The sequence below is a fragment of the Penicillium nucicola genome (assembly GCF_028828085.1).
Source record: "Penicillium nucicola strain IBT 29836 chromosome Unknown utg000014l, whole genome shotgun sequence".
Lineage (NCBI taxonomy): Eukaryota > Fungi > Ascomycota > Eurotiomycetes > Eurotiales > Aspergillaceae > Penicillium > Penicillium nucicola.
In genome coordinates this window covers 211,131-227,389 of record NW_026643138.1, presented here as the reverse complement: position 1 = coordinate 227,389, position 16,259 = coordinate 211,131, and the positions used below count along the sequence as shown (strand labels likewise).

Sequence of the window (16,259 nt, the reverse complement as noted above, 5' to 3'; positions counted from 1 at the left end):
CGGGTTATTAGTCTATAGATGTATCGAGTCTTGAAATCCGAAAAGCCGCAGACAACGAGTAAACAAGGGCATGATATGGGCGATCAAGCCTGAGCGACAGGCCATCCGTCAACATAGTTGAGAGGGTTAAAGCCAAGGAAGGCATCCTGGGATGTGTGTTAGATCAGATCCCTGTGACATGGAAGCAGGTGGAAGGGAGAATGAAGGAGGATCGTCAGGGGTGCAGAGATCGCGAACATCACGATCTACAAGCCTGCCGGAGTGGGAGCTTACCGAGAATGCAATGCCGACGGTCTTGTTTACTGTGAAGAAGTCAGTGTGATTTCATATCAAGTATGTTTCTAATTGGAAACTCACAGTAATGGTAGTAGAGGACATCTTGACCCCCATCGCGCATAACCCCTTGGCCACCTGGAGCGTAGGTGTCTCCATTCGAGCCATAGACAATTTCACCGCCGCCGTTGACAAGGTCGATACCAGATCTGTCAAAGAATGGGCCACGGGGGCTCTGGGACCGTCCGACTCGAATGGAATATCTACCACATGGTTAGTATTAGTCACGAGGAGAGGCGACGAGAACATACTCTTGACCAGCAGGCGGCAGGTTGTCTTTCTTCAAGTTGCAGCAGAAGCCATGGCTATACCACAGATAATACCACCCATCATTATAAGAAGTGAAGGCACCTTCGATAGCATGAGGACCAGTCGGGTCACCACAGATGTTATTGGCCAACCGGCTCGGCATGCCGAGAGACTTGGGCTCCCATGCCAATTGACGGGCATCGGGTTCCGTGGTGCTGACCGGCGAAATCAAATCTTTGCCGAGAGGAATTTGGAAGATACCGTTCCAGTAGCTTCCAAATGTCAGATAAGCATCACCCTCGGGGGTAATTAACGTCGCAGGATCAATGGCATTGGAAAATGTGTATGGCTCAATGTCCGAGCCATTTCCCGTACCAGTTTGAATGACAATGCCGTGGTCAAACCAGTTGCCAGGGCCTGGAGAGTTGGAAGTAGCAACTCCCACAGCACTATCCCGGCAGCCAGCCTTGCTGACACTGTAATAGCAATAGTATGTGCCATCCACCTCGATGACAGTCGGGGCCCAGGGTGCAGCCCGGTCACCCTTCGGAATTACACTGTTGGCATCGAGCAAATTACCAACATGCTTCCATGGGCCAGCCATGCTGGGGGCAGTATGAATGAAGATATGTTCGCCAACATTGTAAAGATAGTATTCATCGCCGACGCGAAGGATAGTAGGATCATGTGTATGTTGCTGAGTCTGGCGCGAAGGAGGGAATTGGCTCACGGCCAGGTCAAGATCCTCGAGCTTTTGACCGTTCGCAAAGTTTTGGTCTCTAGCATTGATACTCACGCCGAGACCGACAGAGAAGAAACCAACGAGACCGAGGAGGGCGAGCATCTTAATCCAACGTCGAGGGAACTGTGCCAAAAGAGACCGAAGAGAACACAGTTGAGGATTTTCATGGTCCCCAGGTGGAATCTCCGGCCGTGATAAGTGACTGGCCCTGACGATCATCCTTGCAATGGATCCAGGCACACATCGTTTTCAGTCGACGCACGGCGGTCGCCACCCTTCGAGGGTGGGGGTAAGCACCAGAGGGGTCCAGAGGGATGCGGAGCAAAATGTCCACCGAGGGGCATGCCTGCAAGGTGTGGAATGCCAGTTCCTAAGATTGACGTTGACGTTGATGTTGATGTTGATGTCTTGGCATTGACGAATGCGGAAGGATTTCAAGTCAAAGTTGGAGATTATCTGTGATGCATAGAGATGCGGGCTTAAATTTGACTTTGGTATTATTTTGAGTTACTGCAGTCTATGCAGAGTGGGTTAACTGAAGCAAGGAGGTGAAACGATGAAGGTGAAGGGGAGGGCGAAGGGGAAGATGAAGGAGCAGCTCCACACGGGCCAAGTGGAATGTGCCCTCATTCCCCGAGAACAGAGTTGACAGCCCTAAGGGTGGGAGATATGGCAGATGTGTTCTACGTGTCTTGCGCTGCATATATACTGAACTTATGTATGCTCCATTGAAGCTAGATCATAATTCCCACCCCTAAAACTCCAGCGCCAGAACTTGAAGTATACACGGTTTACCGAGCCACAATCTTGTCCACCTCGTCTCGGGCCTCAGTCCAGGTCTCTAGATTCTTCCGCGCCCAGTCCAAGTGGCAACGGCCATATGCAACCTAAGAAATGTCAGTACAAGTGGAGATCCGGGCCGTCGCTGTACATACCATGTACCGCCGCAGATCAGCTTCTTTATCCTTCTGGAAGCGTTTGAGGTCTTGGAGAACGCCGGCGCTGGCGTCCTGGACGTCCTTTTCGGAAACCTCCAATGCTTGCTCCAACTGGCTCTTCTATTAGTTCTGGAAGCATCTGAAACATCTCCACCCGAGTACATACCTGAATAAGACTTTCTTTCGTCTTTCCGATCTGGTCTCGACGTGTTCGTTCCGGGTCCACATCAGCAAACCCGTGAATAGCATGACTAATGCGACCGAATATTTTGTTGGTCACAAAGTTCCCACTTGAAGTCTTGCGGTGTGCAGGAGATGCTGACGGCGACTTGGCTCCTCCGCTCTGAGATGCAGGTGGGTGGCCATAAGAGTCGTCATGCGTAGGGGGAAATTGAGAGTCGGCGGAAGACTCATGACCAGTCTCGCTGCTGACTGCGGATGAGGTCGACAGAGAACGGGGCTTGGTACCACCGGTCTGGTGCGTAGTGCGGTTGAGATATTGCTCAATGCGCTTGGCCTCTAGCTCACTGCGCTCCAGTGAATCAAGAAGAGTCTTCTTCTTGGCCAACTCATCTCGTGTCATCTCTTGTTGCACCCGCTTGAGCACGCGGTATCGCAAAACACCGCGAACTACACTTGCGAACTGTGCGCTCTCTCGCATGGGTTCCGCGAAGTTTGCACTTAAAGCCGATGACAATTCTTCGGTTTCAATATATGAAGTATCAGCAGCTTGTCCGATCCTCTCAATGGCAGCAGCCACCGTTGGCGACTGCTCGGAGAGCGAAAATCCGTTGTAACGAGCTCCTAATTCCATAAGGTCGGCTGAAAGGGAGGACAAATGGGAAAGAGTGCGACGATTGACTTTTTCTATATTTCCCTGCAGCAGAAGTTCCAGCTCGCGCGTAGATGCTTCGAAATTGATAAAGTATGGATCCAACTCCGGTTCGCTAAGCTTCCGCGACTCGGGAGGGAAACGCCCAAGAACTTCGGGCCCTGGGAATGAGGGCGGAGGACCCTCTGGTTCGGCTGAAGAAGGCGATGCTGGACCTCCGGTCGATGTCACAACCCCGCCGCTGGGCTTGAGCTTTGCGGATGAAGATGGGACTGGCAACCATCCATGGGCCGGTGTCGGGTTGGCAGGATCAAGAGGCGGCGCTTTGAGATTATTTTTCGGAACTGATGATGCGGGGTGCGAACCTAAGACCTCACTCTGCATGAACATGAATTAGTGACTGGCTGCAAGGATCCCAGTGCAACGTACCCAGCTGACGTTCGGGTCGAGGAACCTCCACCACACCCCATCTTCCCGGATTTCTTTCATTCGTCTGCATCGGTTGAGGAAGACACTCAACATGCGCTTCCGAAGGTCGATAATGGCTGTGTCTTCCTTGGCCTTGGTGGGCTTGGCCGCATAGTCCGCCATGCTATGCTTCTCAGGGATAGGCGGAACAACAAGAGTGGGATGCAAATTAACGAGGGTTTGTCGTAAAGATGCAAACTCGGAGTATCGGCGGCGCACTTCCAGGTCCTGTCATCACTCAGTACAGCACGAATACTCTCCGAATACCATCATCCTACCGCAGTCCGGATAGTGTAAACAATAAACCCCCCACCGCTCTCATGGTTCTTTCCCGCGTCGGTAATCAGAATTGGCATCTCCGGATTTTCATAGAGAATCTGCTCAATCCGGCTGTCGTAGACACTCTTCCGGGGGTATTGTTGGCTCGCGGCTCCGTATTCAACCTCATCCTCAGGATCGCTGAGATCTTCCGGATTAGTGATATATTCAGGTGGATCTTGGTTAGAGTCGCGGCTTGATGGAGGAGTGGAATCCTGTGCATAGAGAGCTGAGCGATGTGAGAGACAGTTTTCCCCAGGCAGACTGATTAGAGGGCCTTACGTGGAGACAACGCAGCGGAGTGGAGAGAGTCAGAAAGATGCGACTGATGCTGATCAAAGGCCCCATAGGGGTTGTTATCCTCGTCGTTCCACATGATGCTGAGTGCTGGAACTTGGAGAAAGAGCTGTGCCTGGGGGATCTGCGGGGGGAAGGTCATCGTGTGGCTGGTGAAGGCGGTGTTGCGATTACGTCATGGGGGCTGGAACCTGCCCAGATGGGAACTATATTTTGCATACTTCAACTGTTCAACGTCGACTTTTGTCGCGTTTACATGGGATACTTTCCAGTATTGACTTCCAATAGATGTGGATCAATGAGACTTACTTGGACTGCAGCTTCATAGCCATTTGAGCTCATCCCTGGTTTGAGTTTAATAGCCCGTCGCAAGATATATACAACTTGCCATTTACGCTTTTCTCTATTTTTGGACAACCCAGCCATATAACATTAATTGGAATTTGACAAGTCACCTAACAATTCATACACAAGACACAGAAGAATGACACAAGAACCTAGTCCGAAGCCCATCCACACTTCTCAGATATCAAGCTAACGTTGTCAATCAGCACATTGCCCGTCACGGATGAATCCTCCGAGTCACAAGCAGCCACAATGTTCAAAACGTCATGATCTCTTCTGGGAATATAGCTTCCGCTAATCCCTGTCCATTCTCCAAAGTTGAATAACTGTGCCGAAGCAATGGCGCCGACCGTCGCGTTCTTGCCCGAGTAGACATACACGGAGCAGTACGATGAACCGGACGGCGACGGCACCTGTACCTGTGCACTGAAGTCATACTTGGATCGTGGCTTGAGGTGCTGCAGGGACTGCGAGATTGTGTTTCCCCGGTTTCCCACTGCAGTTTGAAGGTTACTGGGTAATCGATTAGCAGATGTTCAGAGTGATCATGAGCAAATTGAAATGCTATAGATCAGGAGTTCCTTACAGATAATATTCACCACTGTAGGCAGTTGTGCCATTGCTGATCTTGGCGACGTCGACAGCAGATGCATGCCACGGGTTCAGGACGCCGGTTTCAAAAGAGGGATTTGTCACAACGTTGCATGCTGAGAGAGCCATGTTGACGTCTTGAAAAATAGGTTGCAAGTGAATTATATGTGAAATTTATACAGAGTCAAGTGAAGAAGTAGATCGTTTATATAGAGAGACAAAAATTCAGGGTCAAGTTTTGAGACATGCGGGATTTGCCGACAATCGACCAATACAGCTATAGAGTGCCATTTCTACCGGCTTCTACCGGGAATTCTCGTATTAAAGTCTATTTTGGGACCTGGGGGAGACTATAATCTGACACTTGAAACATGACCTGTTGACTATGGCACCTGGCAAGCTTATTTGTGGCTGAGGAACCCTGGAAGTGAGAATGCTTAGCATAGACCCCGTCTCATGGCCACTGTCTGAGATGAGATACAAAATAGGAAGCTGATGAGTCGTCTGAATCAAGGGAGCTGAACTTTACTTAGGCACTATGAAGTACCATAGGGTCTCAATTAATTTGGCGAATTATAGACAGAAGAGCCGAAGAACCAGTTGACTAGGATTGTGCTATATTTAGTTACCAATGGCCAACTTCCAACACAAAGATGCTGTATTTGTACCAGTGACTGAGACAAAAGGGGGTTGAAGACGAGAGTAGTCGAAAAGGAAATGCTAGTATGTTGGTTGTTGAACTGCTCAGTAATGCTAACTAGCAAAGATAAACGTCTCTTCTCCAAGTGATGACAAAAGTTTCCCATGCATATTCCTCAGGCAATGCTCAAATAACCCAATGTCATTGCAAGCACTGTGATTAACAATAGTTTCCGTTATTTCGCTACAAACAACCTGGATTTGCACGAATTTTACCGAGTGCGTGACTGCCGACAATCCTCATCCCCATCTTGGGAAGTTGTCCACCTATCACCTGGAGTTGAATTGTTTGCCTGCTCAACGTTACGCAAGCTTGAGTGGTCCGGGCCGAGGACAGAGTAGTAGTTTGTCGAGTAAAGTACCCGACGAAGGGGCGCAGGAGGTGATCGCGGAGAGTGAGGAACAGACTGGGCCATGATGTGATTGTTGGGCTCATCGGAGAAGTGAAGCTGGTTGTCCTGTATTGAATAACCATACCCATATCCATAACTATGGCCAAGGCCCTGAATATCACCGGAGGAAGCAACTCGGCTATCACGAAGTTGTCGACCAGGTCGACGGATCAGAGGGTCGGGGGCAAGACTGCGAGCAATCGTGGTATTCTGGCGGCGCTCGCGTTGGCTGAAAGGATGTGGGTTTGGTATGTCTCCACTGGTCGAGCTGACAACCTCCGATTCCAGGTCCTCAGTGTGTAGTCGTCGTTCATTTCTGGTATCATCCGTCGCCAGACTATCAAGAGCAGCGCGTAACGCAGAATTTTCACTCAGTAAGCCTGTATTGCGACGGATTCGAGAGGACGGAGTCGGGGTCGTCTGTAGACTAGGACCAAGGTCAAGCACACTGATTTCGCCCTCACTCAAGTTGGTAGCACGTTGTCGAATAGACTGTGGGCGGGTGGGACTAGGGGACCTGAGTCTGTTAGATGAAGATCGTGTCATAGATGCGAGGAGTCTCCTGCGATGATTCTCAAGACGTTGGTTCTGTTGTCTCTCCTCTAGTGTTTGACTGGGGAGATATCGATCCTGGATATCTCTAACAGGCCAATGTGGAAAAAGGAATCTCGGAAGATGCTGAGACGCTGGTGGGGGATTTGAAAAGAGAGCTAGCTCGGTGGTTGAAATTGCTGAGATCATCATGCATCAGTCTGTTGTTTACAAGAGGGAAAGGAAAGGCGTCAGACCAAAGCATTAGATGAGTCGTGAGATGAGGCAAGACGAGGACATAATCGTTGAACAAGCCGAGATGGAGGTGGTCAACATCGTAGCCCTAAGGGAAGGAACACACTCGATAGACTCGACCACCTCCAACTGAGCATAGGATAGCATTAGATGCCATTGGATGTTGTGGTCATCTGTGAAAAAGAAAGACATTTGCATTTCGTGAGATTTCATCGACAGGCTGAGGTTAAGTCAAGTGTTGGACGCCAACTAGGAACGAACTCATGCAATCTACAAAGTCATACAAACAGGATCAAGTTAATAGTTCAAGTTAATGTAATTGCCTCATCTGAGTGGTAATATGCCATAAGATACAAGATACACCAACAACTATGAAAGAAACTGGTTCGCACACATCTCAGGACCCATCAAGCTGATCAAGACGACTGATGTCGTCCAAAAAAATCAGAAACCCACCAGGTAGATACATGCCACATCCTTTGTGGAAGGCTACCGATATTGACATGCAAAGAAACAGCACATAATCCTCTTTTCCTATGTGTATGTACCGTACCACCAACCAACCCTGTTGGAAAACGCCCGATGCACCAGATCATCTTCAGACAAGAGACCTTTCACTTTTCTTTGTTCACCGTTTTTTTTGTTGCTTGTTGCTTGTTGTTCATTGTTCATTATTCCGAAATCATCTTGTCCTCATCGCCCACACGCAACTCCACAACGGGAAGTTCGTCGGAGGACTCATCTTCCATCAGGTTGGAAACATCCTCAAAAGAGGCACCGGTCTTGGGTGTGGGACCCGCGGAAATGGAATCTTCAAGGTCGTGGAGGCGAGTGTCCACGTCCATTTCGTCGCCGACTGCAACGGTGCTGTCGTTGTCATTGAAAAGCCCATCATCTTCATGAGAGGCATTAAGTGGAGTCATCTGTGGCATGTCGTGAGCTTCGGTCAATTGATCGAAGGACCAGGAAGGCTCCTTGAAGATGCTGAATGGGTCCTGGGGCGGGACTCCCTCGTCCTCGTGATCGGACTCATCTTCGTTGTTGGTGAGAGTCATACCTTCGGATTCGCCATTTTCGAAGCCAGTGTCACTGTCATCGTCTGTAGAGTATTCGTCATCATCATTCTCTTCCGTCCCCACATTGCTGGCGCGCAGACCACCATTTCCTGCTTGGGGAGTTACTCCGGCTGCGGCCAAGACGCTCGAAGAGCCATTGCGAGAGGAGGCGCCCAGGCCGTCCCCCGACGGTGACTGGGAATCAGAAGAATCACCAGCATCAGCCGAAGGGGACTTATAAGACTCGACCAATTCCTGCAGTTCCTCATTTCCCAATGGGCGAGCGGAACGACGACGGTAGAATAAGAGGTAGGCGTTGGAGGAAATCATAGAGGAAAGTTGTGTGACAGGGCGAACGTGGGTATCTAAAATGGAGTGTCAATGGCATGTTTCTTACCACACAAGACTGAAGAACTTACCATTGCAATGGTTCCATTCGCCACTCAGGAAATCCTTGATGTATGCCGTGTAATGGCCACCACCCAGCCCACCGAGGTGGTTGTCAATCGCGAAAAGATCATACTCCAGGCTCTTGCCATCCGCAGGACCTTCCACTCGCCCGTTCAAGTCCAGATTCTCAAGGGGGAATTTAACCAAGGTGTCAAGCTTACTTCGGAAGCTACGAGCCTGGGTAAAGCGCTTGAGCTGAATGACCAGAACATCGGGGGCCTTCCAGAGCTGGAACTTTTGTGTGGGCCTGCACATGTTTCTTGCAACGAGGGCAGTACCAAGCATCTCCCTTGGAAAGGATTTCTTCTTTGCTGAATTCATCCAGGCATTGATCGAGAGTAACACCGGCGGCCTTGGCCTTTACCTGCTGCTGACGCTTGGCGATGGCCTCAGAATCCGTGAGAACCTTGAGGTTGTTGTATGAAGGCTGGCCTCGAACCTCATTGTCACGCTGGTTGCCGCCGAAGAGGGCATTGAAGCCTTCGTTTGTCCAATCCAGCACGATGCCATCGCCTTGGCGAAGAATAGATTCCTCCTTTGCGGTCTCCGCATCCGATCCATCGGTATCACTGTAATCATCAATGTTGTCTTCAGCGGAAACATGGGACGCAGAATCAGAGCCCTGGTGAAAAAAAAAATTAGAAAAGCATGTTATTAAAAATGGACGAAAAGAACTTATACACACCTTCTTCAAACCCTCGGTAGTTGGAATACGAGAGAAAATCAGAGGCAATTCTTTGTTTCTGATTTGGCCTAGATTGCGTCCATCGGGCAGAGGAGACTTGGTGATCAGAATCTTAGTCTCGAACAGACTGAGCAGCTCTCGGGAGATTTTGCCTGCCAGGGGATGCTCAGGCAGATCCGTAGAGTCGGAGTCTGAAGCGGAGTCTTCCGTATCATTGCCACTCTTTGGGGTCTGAGCGTCTTGCATGGAAATGTCCACGAGACTGTCTTCGCCTTCCACAGATGAGGTTTTGATCTTGGAGTCGGCCGAGTGAGCGTCATCTTCTGTGGTAACAACTGTGTCCGAGTCATCTGTGACTTGATCTTCCTTGCTGGCCTCATCCTCGTTCAAAATGTCACGAGTAGTCATGTTAGCAGCAGAGCGAAGAATTTTGCGGTAGATTGCTTCAAGATTATGAGACTCCGCCTGGGACAGGTGAATAAAAGATGGAAGACCAAACAGATCGCGGAAGTTGTTTTTGGCATTGCGGGAAGTGTTCTTGCGATGGAAGATAGGGAGGAGAATACCTTCTTCATCGATAGGACCGACGTCGGCGAACAGGATCTGGTCGTCAATCTTGGTGCGAAGGGAGCCGAAAGAAACTTCATCTTCAAGGAACAATTGCCAGAAGGAGCCGTGGTGAGCTTCTCCCGCAACAATCTGACCTGGATCGACACCCATCCATTTGCCAACATATTCCTTCCAGCCTCTCAAACTGAGAGAAGCTTCCAGCTGAACGCTCAAGCAAACAGGATGGCTGTCAAGAGGAATGAAAGTCACCTTCCTGGTGATGACGGCCGGAGGACCAGGAATTGGGAGTGTGAGAGTGCTGAAAGGATCAAAAATGATACTCGTCTTCTGACAATCTGGGCAACACACAGATGACTTGTACATGCCAGCAAACAGATCGGTGATGATTGAGTCATTACGAGATTTGTAAATGTCCCACGATCTCAGCGCAAACTCTTCCAGTGCCTTGCGATTGTGAACCATCTCATCGGTAGAATCAGGAATCTCCGTGTATGGCTTCTTTGCAATGCGGTTCGTGTCCTCTGAGAGAGCATCAAGAATGAACATGACAAACTCTTGACTGTCCTGTTGTTCCCAGCCAGCAAAAGGTTCGTAGAAACGACCGATTGTATGACGGAAGCGTTTGGGGTTGGCGAATCTCTCTCCCTCTGAATTGTACAACTGATCAAGCAATGTAGCCCATCCTTTGGCGATTGCGCCCTTGTAACCGAGAGGGTTTCCAAGGTTCAACTCGCCTTTGTATGCACCACCTGTAATCTTGTTAGCGGCCAAAGTTTCTCTCAAAAGCCAACTGTAGCATGAGGGTACGAACTGAGATAATAGTATGTCAACTCCTCCACGGCTCGCAGACATTGCAATGCTGAATTTTGGTAACAGGTATTGCCAAGATTCTCCAGCCCCAGAACTCTGTTTGATCGGCCCTTGCGGCCTCGAGCATTGAATCCTTTGATGGGAGTCCGCCCAGCGGGAGTAGATCTACCACTGGCCGTACTAGCCGGTGGACTGTTCTCGGCAATCTTGATGGTGAGCGTCTTTGGTTGGTTCACTGGAATTCCCAGATTCTTCAGGGTCTTTGCGGATGCCTCTGACACCCATTCACCACCCCTCGTTCCACTAATTTGCTCCTCCAGGACAAGACAATCTGCATTTCCGAGACCGGCCACAACCAGATTCATGCGACCATTGTAGTTCATGTTGTTGGTCTGATCTTTGGCCTGTTCAAGCAATTCTCGCTGACTTCCCTCCGAAAGACCAAGGAAGACGTTCAGATCCATGAGAAGCTTATCAGTCTTGCTGGGAACAAGTGCAAAGGCCGGAGCGGGTGAAGTACTACGGGAAACGGCGGGGGTCGTAGCGGTTGAACCATTCGTGCTCTGAGGGAAACGAAGGATCTTCCACACTCGGACTTTGGTAGACATCTCGATTCCAGCTTGTTCTTTTGCGTCCGTTAGCCATTTCCGATAATTCGACTGACGACTGGCCAAGATCTTAACGGATGGCAGATCCTTTTCTTTCAGAGTTGCTGGCGTAGTTCCCGCAGAAGGGTTAGTCAATTTAAAGATTGTGAAGATTGGAGGGTTGGTCTCGTATTCAATCGTCTCGTCTTCGCCGGGTGAATTCGTGCTGTGGGCGTATCGAACAATGATAGGTGACTGGTCGACAACGCCATACCAGCCACGCATCAAGTCCCAAGCTTGCTGGGGAACCACCACGAAATCCTGATCGGCTTGCAATCCAGGGCGCATCGGCACAAATGTTTCGTCCGATTCGTCCTTGAAGCTGGGAGTGGCGGGGTCGGTATCGAGCACAATGTCCATGTTGTCGATAGGACCAAGCTCAGCTTCCTGGGAATCCTTGTCCACCTGATCTGCGAAGGCGGTAGTTCTAGCCAGCACCTTCTTTAGCCATCCCATGGAAACCACATAGCCCTTCTGACCATTCTTCAGTGGCTGGTTCCTCAACGCATTCACTTCCGCCACTTGCTCATCGATCGTCGGCTTGTCTGATTCCAATGATTGCGATCCAGACTGCTGATTCGCAGGAGACGCATCGGTATCCGGATGCGAAGCGGTGGAAGCCGCAGATTTATCGCCTGCGCCAGCCTGATCCCCAGAGGTACGCGCATTACTGCTCAGATTCGTGCTCACGCCTCCTTCCGGGTCGGAGTCAGTGATTTCAGATGCCGGGCGCTTCTCGCCGGGAGAAGGAGAGCGGCCATCGGTGTTCAGAGGAGTTTCCTCTCGAGTGTCGGAGGGCATGTCGGAGTGCTCGCTTGAGAGGGAGAGTCCGGCGGTCGCGGTGGCGGGTGTAGGCGAACGGCCACCAGTCACGGCCTCAGACTGAAACTGCAGATGAGCAGGCACGTATCTGGGCGGAGAAGGTGACGAGCTGCTCCGGCTTGAAGATGCAGGGTGGCGAGAGCGGGAAGGAGGTTCGGAGCGGCCGTGACGTCGAGCCCGGGGGCCTGGACTGGTGCGAGGCTCTGGGGAGACTTTACGGCGCTTTGGAGAAGACGTCGTGACGGTGAGCTGCGCACCTCGTGTCGCAGCTCGGGGCAGAGAAATAGAAAGAGATGCGAACACCTTGAAAAAAAGAGGTTGGAAGGAAGGAAGCACAATTTTGCTGGCAGAAAATCCTTTAGTCAGTGCATTTTCCCGGAGCGGAAGCCCTACTTGCTTCACTTCACTGGCAGTGATTCAACTTTGCACCTGAACAGAGAATTGAGAGAAGTAATCGGGAAAAGGGACAGGAGCCGGAGCATGAAAAGGAAGAGAAAGTGCCATGGTCGCTTTCTTTATGCTCATGTCACTTCATGGACGACGTTGAATGGCTATATTCATCTTGTACAAACAATAGGACTGACTCCTAAGTAACCAAAGTCGGGGGTCAATAGCTATTGTGAAACTATTCACAATATGAGAGAGCTTCATTCGTTCACTTTTGACAGATTGCGACAACATTCTATGCATCATTATTGACGTAGGCCCGAAAAACAATGCTATTACTCAGACACCAAACAATGCACCGTTAATTTGCACCTCACTATTTATGACATCTCTAAACTAAAGATGTGCTGCATCCAACATATTACATCCCTAGTACCCAAAGCAAGTCTGTGCGTCCGTTTTAACAAAAGCCCAGGACATGTTTGAAAGGCATTCAACTATGTAAAGCTTTGCATTGTAGTTACATCTCATTGAGAGGAAAGAGCCATCACAGCCTAGTCAACCAGCAGAAGCTTGTAAAGAATGTTTCGGTTGTCGCCAGAGAGAATAAAGTCGCTGTCGGCACGTAGCTGGCTTCCCCTGTTCCCTTGGCGTGAAAGGTGATCGTGAGCGGCATTCAAATCTCCGTTGTAGTACTCCAGTAGGTTGCAACACCGGTTGCAGAGACTTAGGCCACATCCATAACTTAGATTCTCACAGTCAATTGAAGGATCACAGATACTGACTGACTGAGGTGTTTCGCAAGCCCAGACAGCGAGCGTACGGCACAAGGTACACCATTGACGATTGGTCGAAAAAGCTGGGCCAGAGGCATTCGTCTGAGGGTCCACGATAGCATCACACGCTTGAACAAAATTTTCCCACTCTGTGATGTCCTCCAAGGCATTCTGCTCTGCATCTGCTGCGGGCAAATGATGTATGATGCCATGTGTGCATTGAATGATCTTTATTCTGCCAACAGCACACTGCATACACATACGGGTCTCTTCTTTGCCTTCCCCGGTGTGTCCATCTGCTATTTCAATCATCTTGGTGCCAAAATCAATAACTTCTGGGTTGCGAATGCCGAGACCAACGATTCCGTACGCAAAGTTGTGGCACCAATGGCAATCTGGGCCCACGTTAGGCGTATCCCGATCATTGGGGAAGTGAAGAGGGTGTGCAAACTCCGTTTGAATTCGACGGACTCGTCCGAATGTTGCAGGATGCTCGTCGGCCTCATCATAGCTGTTCGGTCTGGGGGCTAGATTTTCTTCTCGGCTAATGGTATTGGCCAATTCCTCGTCGTCGTCATTGAAGGTGTCATTGTTTCTATAAGATATGTCCGAGATGGTGGTTGATTGGAAGGCACTCAGCTCGTGAGGTTTGGAGGACTTGGTGTTCTCGAGTGCAGCTTCCCCGAGTGAATCATCGTCATCGTCGCTATCGTCGGCATCTTGGGTGCTTGGATTGTCCACATCACTATCTTCGAAGGCCTCAAACATCCGAGTAGTGGGTACGTACTTGGCCGGCCCAGCGACACAAGGATATCCGTGGTTAAGGCATGAGTGGCAAGCCACCCCATGGTCATAATCGGCAAACCGGTAGGAGCATGGCGGTCCATGTCGGCTGCGACACTTTTCGCATGATCGCTTCCACCTGGGCTCAGGAATCACCATGCAGTCAAAACCATCTTCTTCACATTCGGTGCACGGGTATGCAAATGGATCAGGATCCGTTGCGAGAGAGCAGTTCTGGTTGATTTCACTACACGCCTTGCATCCTCGAAGAGGCTCGTTGGTATTTTGGGCCACCGAAGAAGAGGCAAATTTAGAGATGGCAGCGCCGGCTACAATCCGTCGCTCGGCTTTGGTCTTTGTAGGGCTTTCTGACTGAGCTTGGGTACGGGGACGCAGTTGGTAACGGGAATTGGGAGATGTTGTAGGATCGACGGTCCAACGATGGTCCCAAATATCGGGGTCCTGTTCAGGTTCGCTGTGATAGCTAGAGGGGTCCAACGGGCTTCCTAGGTCATTGAACTCATCTGTATGCGACAAGAAAGTCAAACTCTGGGACTTCCTGACCATTGGAGAACTTGTGCCCCCGGACCGAGACACAGGACCTTTCCGTTTCTTTCGGTCTCGATGCTTGTCTGGGTTATAGTCTTCATCGTTGGAGTCATCCAGCCAGGATGCGAGAATTTCGGGGCGCTTTGTTCCACGCTCACGGAGGTTATATTGGACAGGAAGAACGCTAAAACGACTGACTCCCCCATTGAAGAGGAGTTCAACTTGGCGCAGTCTCGCCTCTGAATAAGCCATTTCTCTCGGAATACTCCTGTGCGAATGGGATCATTAGCCCCATCGAAGTATACAAACTCAATAGCTTACCGGCGGAAAGGAATGGGCCAAGATAGAAACGCAACGGGTATTCTCCGGGGCTCTGGATCGACCGAAGGCGATCTGCTAGAACTGTGAGCATCCATTCTGACAAAGGGCTGGAAATTCTAGTGGCATCAGTCTGGAGCAGGTCTACCGGTCGATACATGAGTTCTGCATTAGAAGCACCACGTTTAGAGGATAGCAGTGGCTCACCAGTGATCCCGATGCTGCCAGCGCGCAAAAGATCAGACAAGACACAGCGAGCAGCCGACGTGACCAAGGTCAACGAGGCACAGCCTCTAGCAGAATTGAGAGATGCAAGTCGTGGCACAAAGAGCAGTGGTGAGAAATGAAGGTACCCAATATGCCCGGTAACGTTTGCCGTTGAGTGAAAGGAGAGGTGGAATCGAAATAAATCTGATAGCGAGGATCAAGTAATAGAGGTCTCAAGATTGTCCTGGTTCCAGTTCTTGCTCATTTTCCTGACGACTGTACTGCTCGACAACAGGTTCGGATATTCAATTCAAAATTCTCGTTGATTCTCGTTGATTCATATGATATTCTCAACGTGTACAACAATATCTTTCAATGACTATTCCGGGAATATAATGAGGTCAATTTATTTTAGTTGACCAACAGATTCAACCTCTTCGAAGCCAATAGGAACCCCAAATCATAGCAAAATATGCAAATTAGACCGATTTCTCCGCACAAAGCTACACAACTGAGACTAACAGAGTTGAGTAGCAACAATTCAAGCAAAGAGCGATACCGAAAGTGTCAGGGCACGAATTTATGCCTCCTCGGATAAAACACCGGTCTATGCTAACTCCACTTCCGTTGATTGGAAACGAAGTCAAACATACTGTGACTTAATTAACAGCCACACTACTGGAAGCGGAAGCGCAAAAAGTGATCTCACTTGGAAAGCCTCGAGTGATAAAAGTCGTCGGAACTGCCTGGGGTATTGCAGAGGCATCCACTGTAACGGTGAGTGCGGTATAAGACATTTGATGTGTCTGGAAGCTCTCCAAACAGGGTGCCTCGCTGTTTCGAGATGGAGACAGCAGACTGGGAGCAATGCCGCGCGGGGTGAGGCTCATGATCTGTGCCAGTATTTCTAGCTTTTCCATTCGACATTTTCTAAACACCTAGAAGTCGACAACAGTCCCACTAATCAGCATGACGGTTAGCACACCGAGCATGTATATGGTAAGTCGCAGTCCTCTGGGGTTCTCCGACCAAACGGCCCAGCACCCTTTCCGTGTTTTTTTTTTCTTCTTGATCTGCGACGTTGGCTTTCTTTTGGGTATTTCTGGGACACCAGAGCGTAAGATCGCAGGTTTCACAGGTAAGGGGATGTTAATCATAATCGGCGGTTTCATTAGGTAGTCTGGCTGCGTTTGAATAAAGGCCTAGGGCC

General features: G+C 49.9%; 5 protein-coding genes across 5 annotated transcripts; all 5 read right to left on the bottom strand.

The window, feature by feature from the left end:
* Nucleotides 1-83: 83 nt before the first annotated feature.
* N7511_011437 (putative endo-arabinanase) lies at nt 84-1,426 on the bottom strand (the record flags this gene model as incomplete). Its single annotated transcript, XM_057133814.1, has 4 exons — nt 84-146; nt 274-302; nt 358-536; nt 585-1,426. The coding sequence occupies 4 exons, from the start codon at nt 1,424-1,426 to the stop codon at nt 84-86; spliced, it is 1,113 nt and encodes a 370-aa protein (XP_056978484.1).
* A 689-nt stretch (nt 1,427-2,115) lies between these two features.
* Nucleotides 2,116-4,319, bottom strand: N7511_011436 (uncharacterized protein; the record flags this gene model as incomplete). The annotated part of the gene is made up of 6 exons (XM_057133813.1): nt 2,116-2,211; nt 2,260-2,373; nt 2,429-3,472; nt 3,524-3,790; nt 3,841-4,109; nt 4,163-4,319. The coding sequence occupies 6 exons, from the start codon at nt 4,317-4,319 to the stop codon at nt 2,116-2,118; spliced, it is 1,947 nt and encodes a 648-aa protein (XP_056978483.1).
* A 355-nt stretch (nt 4,320-4,674) lies between these two features.
* Nucleotides 4,675-5,242, bottom strand: N7511_011435 (uncharacterized protein; the record flags this gene model as incomplete). The annotated part of the gene is made up of 2 exons (XM_057133812.1): nt 4,675-5,035; nt 5,109-5,242. The coding sequence occupies 2 exons, from the start codon at nt 5,240-5,242 to the stop codon at nt 4,675-4,677; spliced, it is 495 nt and encodes a 164-aa protein (XP_056978482.1).
* Nucleotides 5,243-6,024: 782 nt separating this feature from the next.
* Nucleotides 6,025-6,750, bottom strand: N7511_011434 (uncharacterized protein; the record flags this gene model as incomplete). The annotated part of the gene is made up of 1 exon (XM_057133811.1): nt 6,025-6,750. The coding sequence occupies one exon, from the start codon at nt 6,748-6,750 to the stop codon at nt 6,025-6,027; it is 726 nt and encodes a 241-aa protein (XP_056978481.1).
* A 911-nt stretch (nt 6,751-7,661) lies between these two features.
* N7511_011433 (putative ubiquitin-specific protease UBP12) lies at nt 7,662-14,940 on the bottom strand (the record flags this gene model as incomplete). The annotated part of the gene is made up of 7 exons (XM_057133810.1): nt 7,662-8,410; nt 8,465-8,690; nt 8,749-9,117; nt 9,181-10,499; nt 10,562-12,251; nt 13,202-14,792; nt 14,846-14,940. 7 exons carry the CDS (start codon nt 14,938-14,940, stop codon nt 7,662-7,664), a joined length of 6,039 nt encoding a protein of 2,012 aa, XP_056978480.1.
* Between the last annotated feature and the right edge of the window lie 1,319 nt (nt 14,941-16,259).